Below are 16,086 nucleotides of genomic sequence, written 5' to 3'. Positions count from 1 at the left end.
ACTTATGCCAGTAATTTTAGAAAGCTGGAGGTTGACATGATGATGTTCATTAAGTGAGAAAAGAGGTGTAAAGGGGGTAGTAACTTGTCCAGACACCTCAGATCGAGTCTGGAGCCCAAGGATTTCTCTTAACCATATATGCTACCCCATTCATTCATCAAGAAAACCCTCAACAGCTGGGCCTGCATGGAGTGGTTATATTTCAAGGTTTTTCACAGGGTTTACAATATGACAGTCCCCACCCCAATCAGGCACCAGGATAAAAGTAGGGACTTACACAGCACCCCAGTTCTTCAGCCTGAGCCATCACATGCTATCAGTCTCCTAACCTCCCCCCTAGGGCCCTAAGCCAGGGCTTTGGCAGAGAAATGGAGGGACAAAAAAATGAGTTACATTGCCACCTGAGCAACCTCAGAGGGGAGGACCCAGCCTTAGTCTCCCTCCTCCCAAGTGCAAAATGTGTAAACAGAAAAGTGCAGTCTAAATGGTTCCCTCTCCTGCCCCCCAGCATTTGGGGTTAGAGTACAGAGACAAGCCTGGCTTTTCTATTGCCTAATTGCTTGCTGAACATAAGAGATGGGGTGAAGCAGGAAGGGGCCAGTTTCTCCTTATGCACAGCTCTAGGGCAGTGTTTACCATTCATTTCCACAGCTGCCAGTGTCCCTAGAGTCTTATCAGCTGAATTGGTCAGGGGGATCAGTCTCCCTTGAGCCTGACCTAAGGCTGGGACAGCCCCATCTTTCTCTGTTGATTATGTGGCGCATATATATTATTTATATAAATATTTCTCTATATACAGGGAAATAAGAGTGGCTTTCATGGAGGGAGGGAGGCTGGGGGCCGCAAGGCATCAACGCTGTTGGAGTTGTCCAATTCAGTGCTGTCACAGTCTGAGTCCTCAGTATTGGGAGGGCCCTGTGAGGAAGAGTAGAAATGCAATGAGATTTCCTTCAGGATCCCTCACTGGGGTCATTTTTAATGGCCAGCGGCTTACTGATTGTATTGGTTCCATGTTTCAGTTGCCTAAGCCATTTTCCAGGGCACCAGACTCCTACTTAAGGATTTCTCCCTAGCTACAATTCATAGCTGCCATGCAGGCTATAGTCAGGCACCATACTGTAGGCTTCTGAAATTCCACCACATAGATAACTCATTCTTTTTGGTATGGGAGGAAGCTGGCTCAGAAATCCAGTGACTTAAAGGCTAAACACTTTGTGGCCTGTGCATCTGTCTCCCCCAAGGCTGTCAGATGACCAGGCATCTGCTCCCATTTAGCTCTCCCTGTATAATACTTGGTTGTTTCTGTTCTGCAACTCACCTGCTCCCCTCTGAGTAGGTCCTGGTGTGGCATGGGCAGGGTGCTGGGTTCAGGGTCAGGGACCACCTCCAAAGGAGGTGGATCCAGTGGGATTTCTGAGCCCTGGGAGCACATATCATCAGACCGTTCATCTGGCCGCTCGTCAGTATTGGTACTGCCAACTTCAGGGGTGCCGCTGGGGGAAGGCTCACTAGCTGTACCTTCCTCCCCATCTGATGGATTCTCTGAGCTGAAGGTAGATAGTGACTGGCGCATGTTCAGGCCCTGAGGCCACCTGTATGTTGGAAAGAGGGGTTATAGCCCCTTGCAACCCAGGAAGCAAAAGAATGCCATTATCTCCTGTACTCGCATTGCCCACCTCTGGCTTGAAGTCAGTTCTACTTCACTGTCCACCTCTCCTTCCTCCTCTTCTGAGGAGATGCCTCGTTTCTGCAAGAGAGATGAGGGGACTATGGTCAAAAGTGTAAAGTCATTAAGAACCCGGAAGAAGGGAAGGTTGTTACAAAGGGTGAATTGGCTTAAGATTGAGAGGATAATATGGCGGGGGGGGGGGGGGGGGGGGGGGTGACACTTGGACCCTGGGGAAAACAAGGAAAAAGGGGAAGAGCTCAGGAACCTTTCCATACTTTACCTGACTGCGCGTGACAGCAGCCCTGTACAGGAGTGCAGCTGGGGTCAAGTGCTGGGACCCAGCCCGGCTTCCTCCCCGGCCCGAAGTCCCTTCCCTTCCAGTTCCCAGCAGCCCCACACCTTCACCAGGTCCTACTGGTGGAGGTGGCTCCCCTTTGGCTCCCCCAGGTGAATCTGGGCTAGTGGAGCCAGGGGCTGAGCCCTCACTTGGGGGGGTGTCACCCCGGGCTGGAGGTGGTGAGCCAGGATCCCCAGCTCCTCCTGTGGCTCCTCGGCTCCGGGACCCCAGTGCTGCTGACAGCAGGTCTGGGGATGACGAAGACATCTTGCGGAGCAGAAGGTCATGATGGAGCCCACAGAGGGTAGGGGGGCAGGCCTCCCAGGGTGAGGGTCCCACTCCCCCTGGGCTTCCTGGTCTCCCAGGTTCATGGGGTGGCACAGCTGCACGAAGCCCAGGCAGGTCCCCACAGCTGCCCTTTGCGCTGGCCTTGCGGTGACGGGTCTTGCCACGGCGACTCCGTCCTGGTGAGGGGGGGCCCTTAGGACACCCAGGAAGCCCCACCCCACTTAGGGCTGCATCTAGTTTAGGTAGCAAAGACTCTGTCTTGAGGATATCTGGCCTGGTGGGGGGGGGGAAAGTACAAGGTTGAGATTACTGAATTTGCATACGCAAAAGTACTCCCTAACAGTATAATACACATCTCTCCCCACCTCTAAGTATATGCTGCCTCTTCAGTATCCCCCTTACTGTGCTGGAACTTCAAGACTCATGAATTTGAGACCCACCTTTTGCTATGGGGTGAGAGCTTCTGTGGCACATTCCTCTTCTTGATGAGCTTCTCCATTGTGTTCCCATGCAGAAGGCCCCGGGAAGGGTGTGACTTAAGTAGGCCTGGGCACCTCCGCTCTAAAGCTTGCTCCCGCCTAAAGATCCAGGCACTTTCTCAGTTGAGCATATGGTAAGGAAGGGGCACCCAGGCTCAGTAGGATCTCTAAACCAGGCACAGCTCCAGGACGTCGTGCATGAGGACAGGTAGAGTTACCTGAGCAACTCTCGTTCCTTGAGTTCCAGCTGCAACATGAGGGCATTTAGTTCCATGTACAGGTTGTTGGCTCTCTCCAGCTTCCGTTCGTAGTGCTCCCTGATGTCCAACGCATGTCTGAAAGGGCAGAAAGATTCCCCTAGCTGAACCAGGCTCACCTTGTGCCATAATAGATCCCAGTCTCTGAGAACTAGTGGCGTCCACAGTTCCAGTTGGTAAAATCACTTCCCCAAACAGGCACACACCTGAGCTCCTCCCTCCTCCGCATCACTAGCTCCTCTTCAAGGCGGTGCAGACAGGTTCCTTCTGACTTAATCTTTTCAAAGTGCAGCTTTACTTCTTCCCGCCACTCTGCCTGGGGGTGGAGAGTGGATGAGGAGTGAGGGTCATCCCTTCACCCAGTAGTTTGTAGAAAGTCTCTGCAGGTTGCCCACACCCCTGCAAATTATGTGTTGGAGCAAAAGGGAGTGGGCATAGGATTGATTAAGACAGGGTTTCAGCCCTCTAAGAGCCAGTCTATTCCATCCCTTTTTCCTAGCCTCTCCCTCAAAGGGATGCAATTATCTCTGCAAAGAGGGGGAGTTAGGTATTCATTTTCCTACCCACAGCACACCTGGGACTTAAAGTAAGTCTCCTGGGGTGTGGAGAGTACATCAGCTGAGGCAATGTCCAGATGCAACAGGATCTGTCGGAATGATGGACGATTTCGTGGTTTGCTATTCCTGAAGGGAATGGAGTTGGAAGGAGAGAAAGAGGAATTTCAGGGAGGACCAGATAGGAACTAGAGCATCCTTTCCCAAAGTGTGTCCTGGAGAATCCAGTCCTAGAATGTACTCTTGTGACAAAAGAAATTCATGGTTAATTCTCTCTAGGAAATGTTACACAGTATCCATTAGCAGGTCAGAGTCTTACAGTTAAGGAAACCTATTTAACCCCATATTTTCCAACTTGTCTGCCAAAATAAAACCTTTTTCTGAGTAACTCCAGTAACTCCATTAAAGGCAATACACTGTGGGAAATGATGACAGATTAGGAATTTTCAACCTTCCCTCAGGTTCTAGGTTCCAAATGAAAAGTCCAGAGCCCTTTCCTTCTGTGTTTTAAGTTTGTCTACTTGAGGCTCAACCAGTTCTGCTCATTGGTCATGCCAGTCCTTCCGTGTACTTCCATGTACTCACTGGCACTTCATAGCAACCCTGGATAGCAGATACTGTTAGCCATATTTTACAGATGAGGAAACAGGTTCAGAGGTGATACCACTCGCCCAAGGTCACTCAGCTCAGAATGTAGCATAAGCTCAATTCGGATGCAAGTCAGTTTGTCCCTGAATCTAATGTACCTCTGCAGATTACTGATCAGTCCAACCCCTCTGAGTTCTAGATTGTAGTCTCCTTGATCCACAGCCTGGATCCTGGGTTTTTGGAGAGCCACTTCTGAGAGTTCTGACCCTCTTCCCCTGTTACGGATGCCTGGGTTCTAGGTGCTGGCTATCCATCAGCAACACCCCCTCACATCTCAACTCTGGCAGGCCTAGTATCCCAGCCCCTGCCATCCTTACCAGCACTGGCGAAGCAGGATTTTGAAGCCATCTGGGCAGCTGGAGGGCACAGGCAGATGGAGACTGTTGCTTCCTACACCCCAGATGATGGCTGAGGAATCTACGTCTTTGTAGGGGATCTCACCAGTCAGCAGTTCCCACAACACTACACCAAAGGACCTAGGAATAAGAGGGGACATCACTTGGGAGGGGCTCCCTCCAGAGGTTCTGGTTGCTACAGACCCAGTCTCACTTGCACTTAAGCCCTGGAAGTCCCCTTCCACCCTGATGGCCACCCACTCTTCTCAGTTCTCAGCCTGGTCCTCACCAGATGTCGACCTTCTCAGACACAGGCTCATTGCGGATCACCTCAGGGGCCATCCAGGCTACTGTCCCTGCAAAGGACATCTTGGTGCTCTTGTCACTCAGCTCCTTGGAAGTGCCAAAATCTGAGATCTTCACCACATCGTCGTACGTGATTAGCATGCTGGTAAAGAGTGTAGTCAGCTGGGATCCACGCCCTCCATACACCTCATCTAACTCTGCAGCAACTCTGCTTTTCTGTTTTAAATCACTTGGGACACCCAAAGGTAAGGGGCTCACAACAGCCCTCCCAAGATAGGATTGTCATTTGGGAGAGATTTCTGAGATGGCCACATGGACTTAGGGCAGGGTCTGGAAGCAGGGAGATGGTCACACTGACTTGGGTGGGTCACCTGCATGCATATCAGCTGCTTCCTGCTTGCTTACTCACTTGGGGGACTTGAGGTCTCTGTGGATAATCTTGTGCAGGTGCAGGTAGTTCATGCCACCAGCGATGCCCATGGACCAGTCAACCAGCAAGGAGGGGGTGACAGGGCGGCCAGCCCGTAGTACCTCATATAGCTGGCCCTGGGCGCAGAACTCCATGAGGATGCAGTAGCAAGGAGCCTGGGTGCACACACCCCTGGGGGCCAAACAGTAGTATGAAGGCTTCTGCCAGCTTAGCATCCACCTTGAGCCCCCATTCCCACCTATTCCTTTTGGGAGTCTCCTCTGGGAAGGATAGGTTAGGTCCTACTGCCCAAGAGGGGCCCAGGCCTCAGTACATTATCCCCAACACCCAGCCCCTGCCCTGGTCCTCACTTGAAAGTGATGATGTTGGGGTGCTTCAGCTTGCGCAGGTGCTTGATGTCGGTCTCTTTAAGGTCTCGTACCTTCTTCACAGCCACCTCCTCCCCATGGAAGCGCCCCAGGAAGACAGCACCCTGGGCCCCTGAGCCCACCCACTGCAGGTCCAGGATTTCCTCAAAGGGGACCTCCCAAAGGTCTGTAGGCAGGAGGCAACAGGGCCACAGGCTCAGAAAGCCATACTCAAGGCCTTGTGACATGCTCAAGGCCAGGACAGGGGATAGGACTGGGTTGGCTGAAATGACTCAAGGGGAGGGCAAGGCAGAAAGGCAGCCAAAACAGGCTGACAAGACAATTTGAGAGGACAGGGAAGGAAATGAGTGACCATAAAAGAAGCTGGGAAGTTGGAGGCTGATGGATGGTTAAGAAGCTAGGGCTGGGTCATGTGGAGGGAAGGGATGGTCAGGTGACCTTGATGGGGCTGACCAATAGATCTCAGGCTCAGAGAGACAGGAAGGAGGTTCCCACAGGACATGGCCTACCTTCCTGCTGCTGCTTGTGCTCGGTGGAATAGGCTTTGCCAATCATGGTCCAGACAGGGCGCAGGCAGCCAAAGAGGCCTTCAAGAAAGCCACTGCCACTCTGGCACTGTAGCCGTACCTCATCTGCTCGAACTCTGGACGCCCGACTCTCAGGTGACCCAGGGGCTCCCCCTGGGCCCCCTGTGTCCTGCTCATGTAGCTGCAGGACACTGTTGGCAAAAGGCTCAGGGGGTGGCTCTCCACCTGGGGAGGGGCTGGGCCCGCCCCCGCCCTGCCCACCAAGGGGTACTACATCTCGAAGTACACACTGGGTAGGCGTCAGGTCCTTTTCGGGAGTGCAGTCGGAAGTGTCTGGGTCCAGCTTGCGCATGGATGCCTCGCTTAGGGTAGACACGAAGCCCCCAAAGGAAGGGGAGGGTGTTCGGGTCTCATGGAGGCAGGCCATGGCCTCTAGGCCCTGAGCGGTGGTGGTTAGTGGTGGGCTCTGTGGGAATGAAGGAGGGAAGGTCTGTCAAAGCCACAGGCGTGCCAGCTCAGGATTACCCCAGAGCCACAGGTTGGGGAGCTGGGCTCACAACAGCCCTGCTGGAAGTAACCCTTGAGCCTTACCCTCAGGTACCCATCTGGAGAAAACTGATACACTTGGGTTTCCTCCTAAGTAATACTTAGGTATACAGGTAACATACTTGAGTATCATTCTCAGGTAGACACAAGTAACAGCCCCACTCAGATACCTACTGGTAAAATATGTCTCAAACCCAAGTATAATAGTAACAGGCTAGTTCCCTTCTCCCTGTAACATTACTGTAACTCATTGCTATGGCACATGTTTCTTTCCCCTGAGGCTTACAGGCACACATAGACATCGTATTAGGGTCCCCCAGAAACACATCTTTACCTTGGATGTCAACTTCAGGCACACAGTGGTAACACCTAGACCTCCCTCACATTGAAGCACACACACATGGTACTGACAGACTCCCGCTCAGGCACCCTCAGGTGACAGTCCTAAACCACATACCTCACATTCAGGCACTTACACATGATGCCACTGAGGCCCTCTCAGGAACAGTCAACTCAGATTGAGTGCCTTATCCTAAGACACACTCAGGACTCATATCTGAGTCCTACTCTCAGGTGCTCACAGGTACACACTTGGACCTCTCCAAGGTAAGTGAAGGCTGTAACCACACAGCTCTGCTATCCCCACAGCACAGATGGCGAAAAAGGCGGGACCATCCAGTGGGGATGCAGAAGCTGTGTCAGCACAAGCTGTGGCTTATACCGCTCCATCCTCTTGGCCCTCCCATCAGTCCAGCTGCTCTCCCAGAGGTCAAAGGATGCCCTGGCTCTTTCCTCTTCTCCACTGCCCCACCCCCAACTCCCCAAACCAAGACCCAGCCTTCCAGGCAATGGAACCAACCATTAAAAAAACTAAATCCTAGACTTGCCTCTGCCACTTAATGGCCGAGTGACCTCAGGCAAGCTATAGTTGAGGCTCAGTTTTTCCAACTATATTGGCTATCACAAGCACAGCAAACTCTTCAACCTATATCAGACTTGTCTAGAACTTAACCCCAGAAGTCATCCTGGTCTCTCAGCTCCCTCTACACTGGTCAGTTACCAAATCCTAAGATTTGAAGATTCCTGAAAACAAGCATTCCTCTAATTGTTCCTTGTAGTAGGGTCCTTCCATGGGCCCCTGTAATAGTCTGGGAATAAGTGAATACATATATTCTAAGTCACAGTGGAAAAGGGGTGGCAGAAATCTGCACATACACATGGCTCACTGGATGATGATGCAGGTATGTATACAAGAAGGTTTGAGAAACCCTGATTATCTCAGCTCTTGTAACACTTAATACTCAGAGCTTTCTCTTGAAGACTTGTTCAGTGGGTGTCGAGTAGGCCTGGAATCTGTATTTAACAAGCACCCCAGGTGATTCTTATGGAGGCACATTTGAAAAGCTCTGACCCAGTGCCATTCTATTCTCTTCTCTAGTCCCACTGTTACTGCCTTAGCAAGTCTCATTAGCTGTTGTCACCTGGCCCAGGACAACTGCCTCTTACATGGTCTCCAAGTCTTCCCCCACCCCAATTCTCCATTCAGCCTTCACAGCCTTCAGAACAATCTTTCTAAAACATAAATTGGCCACTACCCTCTCCTCTGTTTCCAACCCTTTAGTGGCCCACTGCCCTCAGTCCAGTAGCCTCAGCTCCATGCTTTGGCCCCTGAGGCTTCCCCAGCCTCATCTCCCACTGCTGGTGGTACCCATGCCATACAGAACTTAGCCTGACACCAAGCTGCATCAGGCTTTTGAGCCAGGGCACCCAATGGTAGTAATTAAGTTATTAAAGGTTTACTGTGTATGTTAGTCTCTGGTATAGGTGCATTAACGCTTTGCACATTTAATCTTCAAAACTATAAAGTGGGCATTATTAGCCCCATTTTACAGACTAAGGCATAAAAGTATTAAATAACCTGCCCATGGTGCCATAGCTATTAAGAAGCTCAAGCTTCACCCCAGGCTTGCTCTGCCTGGAAGGTGCTTCTCATTTCCTCTCTTGTCTTCCAAGTCTCACTTCATCCTGGAAGTTTTCCTTCCTTTCCTGACTTGTTCTAGGTTAATGCCCCTTCTGGGCTGCCGTAGGCCCCTGTGCTTCCCCCATCATGGCTCCCATTACACTGGAGACATAGTGTGGTCAGGCCTCTTTTTGAGAGCCTGGATTGCTTTAGAGTGACGACTTCACGTCACACAGGGTCCCAAGGCTTCCAACAGCACCTGGCACACACGAGGTGCTCAGTAGGGTGCAACCACTACTCTACCCACCCCAGAGGATCATCTTAAGGTTCTCGCACTCTCTATTTATTCACATACACATTAGCTTCCTTAATTTTCAGAACAGCCCAGTGAAGGCGGTATTACTGTCCCATTATATTCTCAAGAGAACTCAAGGCCAGGGAACAAATCACAGTCCAGTCCAAGCCTCTGAATGCCCAACATATCCCAGGAGATATTTCTGGCTTCAAGAGGTAAGGCATAGATTGTAATGCAAATTACAGTCAAACACAGGCCAAGCAACATGCCGAGACGCTGGAGAATTTCCTCTGGAGGACCCAAGGGCTTTCGCCTGCTCCCCACCCCCACACCCACCCAGCCCTGCTTCTGGACCACCGAGAACCAAGGCCTGGGGCTCTGGACGCTCTCGCCGGGCAGGCCAGGAGGGAGGGATGGCGGGATTGGGGCGCTTGGGGAGGAGTTGAGGCCGCCTGCTGGACCGCTAGGCCATCAGTAATGGATCCCCGAAGCCCAAGTCAGGGCCACTAGAAGCGGAGAGGAAAGGGTTACGGCCACCGTGTCCCCTCCCGCCTCTCGACCTCCTTCCAGGCCATCACGTGGCGCTCGGCTGGGGGCGGGGCAGGGGCCCGGGCGCCGGGAGAAGGGGGTCCGGGTGGGGAAGGGGCGGGGACAGGGTAGGCTGGGGGAAGCGCTGGGCGCTGCGGCGTAACCATGACGACTGGGCCCGAGGCAGCGCGTGAAGTCACCAGGACAAGATTAGCCCCGGGTCACGTGAGCGCGACGCGGGGGCGGGGCTCCGCCTAAGTCCCGCCCCGAAGCTGGGCAAGCCCATGTGTCTGGTTGCTGGGATGGCTGCCGGCATCGAAGATGCGGACCCCCGACCCGGCGGTCTGCCCCATCTGTGTTCCCTTCATTCCTGTACCTTCTCCCCGCACGCAGACAGACCTTCGGCTGCGGTGTCGGGTGAAGGGAAAGCGATTGGTGTTGGAGGGAGGGGACTCGTGGTTGCTATTGGGGGCGCAGTTCCATGGGGAAGGAAAGCAGGAAATGGAAAGAGGGAGACAGGACGCAGAAAGGGCGAAAGGTACAGCCTGGAGAAGGAGGGACTAGCCGAAAGACAGACCGGAACAGCGTGAAGCACGGAGGGAGTCAGACCCGGAGAAGGATGCACTAAAAGCGGAGGAGGACACTGAGAAAGTGGAGATGAAGGGAACTGAGAAATACAGAGGGCATCTGTCCACTCCCCGATTCCTTTCCCGTCTAGCAACTGAGCTTTGAGTAGGCACACCTGGCTTTTTAAAGGAATTTTTCAGCCGTCACCTGGTTGTTTGGCAACTAGGAGGTATAGGCATGTAAAGGGTGACATGCTCAGAGACACGTGCAGGCCAGCCTCCCTCCAGTTCATCAGGCTTCCCTAGGGGCCCTTTTGGTTGCCAGGGCCAGCAGCTGGGGAGAGAAGGAGAGAAGCCATTTCACCTATTTTGTCTTTTAGGGCAGTGGGAATAGCTGGAGAAGTAGGAGACCAAGGGAAAAGTAGGGAATCTAGTCAGGCTCAATCCCCACCCGCCCTCATTCTCAGGCTAATGACAATCCTGCCAGATTGACCAAAGAAGGGGGTTGGGGAGCTGAGGCCGCAGGGAGCTCTACAAAACTCGAGATTTCTCTCTCCCACCCTTTCTATTTCCTTTATTCCTGACCTGCCAGCTGTGTCCCACTGCCCCCTGGCTGGGCCTTGGCGCCAGGGACTGGGTGGGGTGGGGTGGGGGGACAGCATGGCTAGGAGCCCCCTGGCCCAGGCGTTAGGTCACCCTGGGGGAGTGGAACTGTCTCCCAGGTCGTCAATTATGCAGAGCATGGGGGGAAGGGCAGCATTGTGACAGGAGGGGTGGATATCTGTGTCATTCTGACAATCCTACCTACCAAGTATTGACTGTGCATCTGCCTCAGACTGGGTAAGGGGTTAGAGTGGTCTCTAAGCCATACATCTTCCAGGGAAAGAGGCTCTTTGGACCCTGAGTGGGCTTAATTCAGTTTCAGCTAGGAGCTTCTCTGTTCTGCTGGTGGTTCTCAGAGTGCCCTATCTAGAGGCTATAGGGTAGAGTGGGGCAGGAAGTCACCCCATTTACCCCTCCTCCTAGGTTCTCCTGCCTGAGATGTTGGAGGCCTGTGGCAGGTACACCTTTTGAATTTCCCCTAACTCCTTCTTGCTCTAACAGCAGAATCTCAATGCCAAGTTGCTTGTTTGGCGGTCTTGGGGACTCAGTTCAGAGGCCGGGCCATCTTGGGCTCTCACTGAGCACTCTCCATTATCTGGGACCTCATCTTCCACTCAGGAAAAGAAGGAAGACTCTCCTCTTTTAAGTTGGGGTCTTCAAAGGGAAGGGAGACCCAAGACTTTGGAATCCTAGTTCCACCCTCTGCAGGCTTTGAGCCCCTGGGAGGATAAAGGACTCTGATCGATGGTGGCCATGCCTTCTGTCTGCTTGGCTGTAGCTTGTTTTTATTTTCCCTTTTACAAGATCCATGGTCCTGGCCCTAGGGTTCTTCTAAGATAGAAAGAACAGCTTTTCTCAGTGCTTTCATGAGGGAGAAATGCCTTCCCCTGAGAACCTGCAGAAAACTTGGAGATTACCCCTAAATCCAGGTCCCCAGCCCCATATAGGTCAAGCCCTGAGACCCCTAGTTGCCACACTTCTTCAAGTAAGGTGGGCAGTGAAGGGGCTGGGGGAAAGAGGGACAGTACTATTTAGGCTAAAAGAATCAGCTTTGGATTCAGAGAGATCAGAGTGAGAATCCGCGTTTTGCCACCAGTTAGCTTAATATAATCTCTCTCAGACCCCCACCCTCTCTTATGGGGTAGGGGGTGGAGTAAGCTGGTGTAGGGAGTGCAGTGAGCACTATGCCTTGTCTCCTTGCTTTGTCTTCCTGGTTGGCTGGACACTAGGTCTTGCCTGTGGATCTTGGAGAGGCCATCTTTTCTGTCTGACCAGAAAAAGGGAGACTTGGTCTCCAACCTTCTGCTTCCCTGGGACAAACCACAATTTCAGGTTCCAGTAGAACCAGGTCACAGTGGTAGTGGTTGTGCTAGAGCCCCCAGTCATTCCTTTACCAGGCCATCCATCCCTCCTCTGCAAATCCTACCATTCCATGTCCTCTGGACTAAGGGCAAAGGCCTGATTTTCTGCTCCCTATCCTCATCCCCTGGCCAGTTCTCGTTGGAATCTGCTCTCCTGCAGTCACACCACTAAGACCTTCCCCTTGATCTCATGGCCCAGGATTGTCTCAACCCTACCCACTGAGGGCTGAGGGAAGGGGAAGGCAGTGGCAGGTTGGGCTGAGCCACAGGGGTCCGGGTACACCTCAAAGAATTTCAGCATATTTTAACAAATAGTTCCTCAGCTGGATGTGCATTAAAAAAATCTGGAAGGATGGACACCAAAGCGTAATCATTTCTAGGTAGGTGGAATTATGGGTGTTTTAATTTTCTTCTTTTGACTTACCTGTATTTCTAGTATTTCAGTAATAACTTTGAGTTGCTTTCAAAATAAGATATAAGATTTATTTTAAATGGCAAAAGAAAATAATTTTTTAAAAATCATTATCATTCCATTCCTGCCACCTAGCTTAGGATAGTTGTGCTATAGAGGGGGAGTGGACAGTGTGGAGGGAGAACACAGGCCTCAGAGTCAGAGAGGCTTGTTGAGGTCTCACCTCTGCTCCTGACCAGTTGGGTGACCTAGAGTATGAGACTTCTTTACAAATCTCACAGTGGTGATAGAATAAAAATCGTGGTGGGTAAGAACACAGGTTCTGGGTCAGACAGACCTGGGTTCAAATCCTAGCAGTTGCCACATACTAACTTTTTGACTTTACCAACTTAAGTTTCAGTTTCCTTCTCCTTCAAACAGAGGTAATGACAACACTATCTAACTTAGTCTTGTTATGGGCATTATTGAGATAATCAAAATAAAGTTATTGGCCCAGTACCTGGAACACAGGAAGCTCTGTGCAAACATTAGCCTTTTCCTCCTTCTCAAAGCAAGAGACAGTGGGGAGGGTACAGGTGGAAAGGGAGGTGGGGAAACCAGTGGGGACAAAAGGAGAGCAAAGAGAAGAAACCAGAGGGCAAGGGCTCTCTAGCCTGCATGATCTTTATTCTCCTTTGGAGTAGTGGCACTGTCACAGTCTCCTCACCCCATTCCTGAAACAGGCATATGACCCTGGTCCTTCTGGAAGCAAAAGAACCAGACAGACCAGTCTGTGTGGCCAAGCCCTCTTGAAGCCCCTATGTTCCCTGCTGGCACCCTCTCAACACCATCTTCCTTCCACCCTAGCAAGGACTCCTTAAGAGCCTCATTCCATAATCCCTTCATTCTCCCCAGACCCAGGCAGAGGAGAGGCAGGACTGCACGTGCTGAGTCCAGGGCTACTGAACTAGTGGCTACTAGAGCATAGGGGCATCTTCCTGGCAGAGCCGGACTCTGCCATATTATCACTGCCACGGGAAGGACTGGGGAACAGCAATGGGTTTTAGAAGAGTTCTGCCATCATCAGCTGTAAGGAAGCCTAGGATATCCTGAGCCACTTACTTAAACGTCTGGCCTGTGTCCATAACTGAGTTTCACTAGGGGACAGAAGTTTAGTTGTGTGATTTCATGTGTGCTGGGAGTTGGAGTCTTCCCAGTATCACCGCAGTCAACAGTGTGAGTGACTGGATGAGTGGTGGGCTTGGGAAGGCAGACCCTTCTTCACCCTTAAGTGTGAGCTAGGAGGGAGCAGGGCCCTAACATTCAGGGAAACTTCAGTGCCTGGGCAGGAGGGCTCAGGGGACACTCAGGCCCTTTCCTTTCTGAATTCCTTCCCTTGCTTTAGCTTGGTATGATCCTCTGGTGAAAACCAGAGCTCCCAGAGCAATGGAGCTGGCCCTGATAGTTTAGGGAAATGGTGCTTAAAGGGAAGCACTGACTGTGGCTAGAGGGGACTCTGGGTGGGGTGAGGGGACCTCACATGCACACCCTCCTTCCTGACTGAAGGCCACTCACCTACTTTCCTCCTTGGAATCTGCTCTCCTGCAGTCACACCACTAAGACCTTCCCCTTGATCTCATGGCCCAGGATTGTCTCAACCCTACCCACTGAGGGCTGAGGGAAGGGGAAGGCAGTGGCAGGTTGGGCTGAGCCACAGGGGTCCGGGTACACCTCAAAGAATTTCAGCATATTTTAACAAATAGTTCCTCAGCTGGATGTGCATTAAAAAAATCTGGAAGGATAGATACCAAAGCGTAATCATTTCTAGGTAGGTGGAATTATGGGTGTTTTAATTTTCTTCTTTTGACTTAACTGTATTTCTAGTATTTCAGTAATAACTTTGAGTTATTAGATAAGTTAGCAGATAAGGGAGCTAAAAGGTGGGATTCCTCCTTTACGTCTAAGAACATCTCACTATTTCTTCCCACTGTCTACAGAGCCTTGATTCCTTCTCTTCCCTCCCCTCAGCCAAGGCCAGGGTAATCAGCAAGTCTCAACTCTGTGGAAAGGATTCTTGCTATTTTTAAGCCAAGGAGTTTGAGGAGTGTGGGAAAGGTAGGCGGTCGTTTAAGGGCCTGGCCAGGAGAAGTGGGTTAGGGGAGCCAGAGGCTATGGACAGAGGAGGGAGAAAGTCACATATGTGTGGGGGAAGGGAGGATGCAACAGCTGGATGGAGAAAGTGAATGCCACAGCTGGAGGGATTAGGAGCATCACAGCTGGAAGGGGAGGGGGACCAGCGCCTGGGCATCCAGGAACAGGTGCCCTCTACTCGTAATCTTCAGGTCCAGCCCGCTAAGTCCGTGTGGGGGTGGGGTGGGGGAGAGGGAAAAGGTGGGTACACCAGGCCTTGCCCTTCCTTTCCTTCCCTGGAGGGGCCAAAACTCTCCTTCCTCCTTTCCCTCTCTCCCTTCTTGAGGAGGATGAGTGGGAGGAGAAGAGGATGTTCTCTTGCTCTCTGTCCTTTAAGTCTGTCCCCCACTTACCCCACCCCCCACCCCAATACAGTCCTTTCCAGCCCTGGAGGCCCTTCATCTCCGAGCTGGGCCGCGGCATCCCTCAGCTCCGTTCCCCTCTTTCCCAGCCCCACAGGCGTCGGGTCCAGGTTCCCAGTCCCTCCATCCCCACAGCCTCAGCATCCCCGCGTCACCTCCCCCAACCAGGCCACATCTGCATCCCGACCCTCCCTCCACGCCCGGATCCCAGGACCCGGACCCATCCCTGCCCCCCACCCCCCACAACTCGGCCAGGCTCTCACCTCGGGGGCTCCGCGGCCGCAGCACAAAAGGCGGCGCTGCTGCAGCTCCGCTCCGGATGCTGCTCCCGCCTCCTCCTCCTTCTCCTCCTCCTTCCCTCCTCCCCCCGCTGCCCTCCACCGGACCCAGGGCGCTGTCACAGGCGATGCTCGGGCGGTGTCCGGGTGCACGGGTGTCAACCCCAGCTTTCTGCCCCCAACCCCCGACCCCTAGCCAGTCCCCACTCGGCTTGAACTCCCGCTCCTACCAGCGCCCCCGCCCCTGGCCCCCCGGGACGGACACGCCCTGAGCGGAGGATGCTGCGCTGGAGCCGCCGGCCTCTTAAAGGAGCCCGCTGCTGCCATCGGCGCTCTCCAGGCTAGTCCCTGGCCCGCTTGGGCCCCACGCCTCCCTGCTGGCAGTTTCCTGTGGAGGTCCCACCTTGAGCCTTATGCTAATTCCGTAGGAACCCCCTTTGACCCGTCTTATAGACTCCTTTCTACACCCTGAGAGAGCAGCCCCTCAGATGGGATCCCCAGCGCTCTGGCATTGCTCCCCTGTCATACTGATCTTGCCAACTCTCTTTCCCCTAATTGTCACTACTCCAGTCTCACCCAATTGGAATTCGCTCAGCTCTAGGCCCGCTCCTCCTCCAGTGTTCCTGGATGACCCCTCATTGTCATTTCAAGATTCCTCTGGACCTCCGACCCTGGCTTAGAGCAAGACATCTCTTCCTTGACCCATTCTCAAAACACTCATTAAAATCACTTTTTTTGGTGATCTCTGTCTCTCTTTCCAAGGTCACATGATTTCCCCTGTATCTTTCAGCCCAGTGGTTGCGCGACT

The 16,086-nt window shown here is 52.7% G+C and overlaps 1 protein-coding gene across 4 annotated transcripts; it reads right to left on the bottom strand.

Annotated features, from left to right (window-relative positions):
• Window positions 1-181: 181 nt before the first annotated feature.
• Window positions 182-15,530, bottom strand: MAP3K12 (mitogen-activated protein kinase kinase kinase 12). 4 transcript variants are annotated; one of them, XM_045553838.1, is made up of 15 exons: window positions 15,264-15,530; window positions 6,489-6,664; window positions 6,181-6,389; window positions 5,654-5,837; window positions 5,283-5,474; window positions 4,857-5,015; window positions 4,550-4,708; window positions 3,605-3,713; window positions 3,237-3,346; window positions 2,992-3,108; window positions 2,735-2,872; window positions 1,950-2,568; window positions 1,677-1,747; window positions 1,319-1,592; window positions 182-915 (listed from the first exon to the last, which is right to left on the bottom strand). In XM_045553838.1, the coding sequence occupies exons 2-15, from the start codon at window positions 6,623-6,625 to the stop codon at window positions 817-819; spliced, it is 2,577 nt and encodes an 858-aa protein (XP_045409794.1). In that variant the 5' UTR covers window positions 6,626-6,664; window positions 15,264-15,530; the 3' UTR covers window positions 182-816. The 4 variants fall into 4 exon arrangements, with proteins under 4 accessions (XP_045409794.1, XP_045409791.1, XP_045409795.1 ...); XM_045553835.1 differs by having other exon boundaries at window positions 6,181-6,664; XM_045553839.1 differs by lacking the exon at window positions 5,283-5,474 and having other exon boundaries at window positions 6,181-6,664.
• Window positions 15,531-16,086: the final 556 nt, after the last annotated feature.

Source organism: Lemur catta, chromosome 6 (genome assembly GCF_020740605.2).
Source record: "Lemur catta isolate mLemCat1 chromosome 6, mLemCat1.pri, whole genome shotgun sequence".
Classification (NCBI taxonomy): Eukaryota; Metazoa; Chordata; class Mammalia; order Primates; family Lemuridae; genus Lemur; species Lemur catta.
This window is presented reverse-complemented; position numbering and strand designations above follow the sequence as displayed.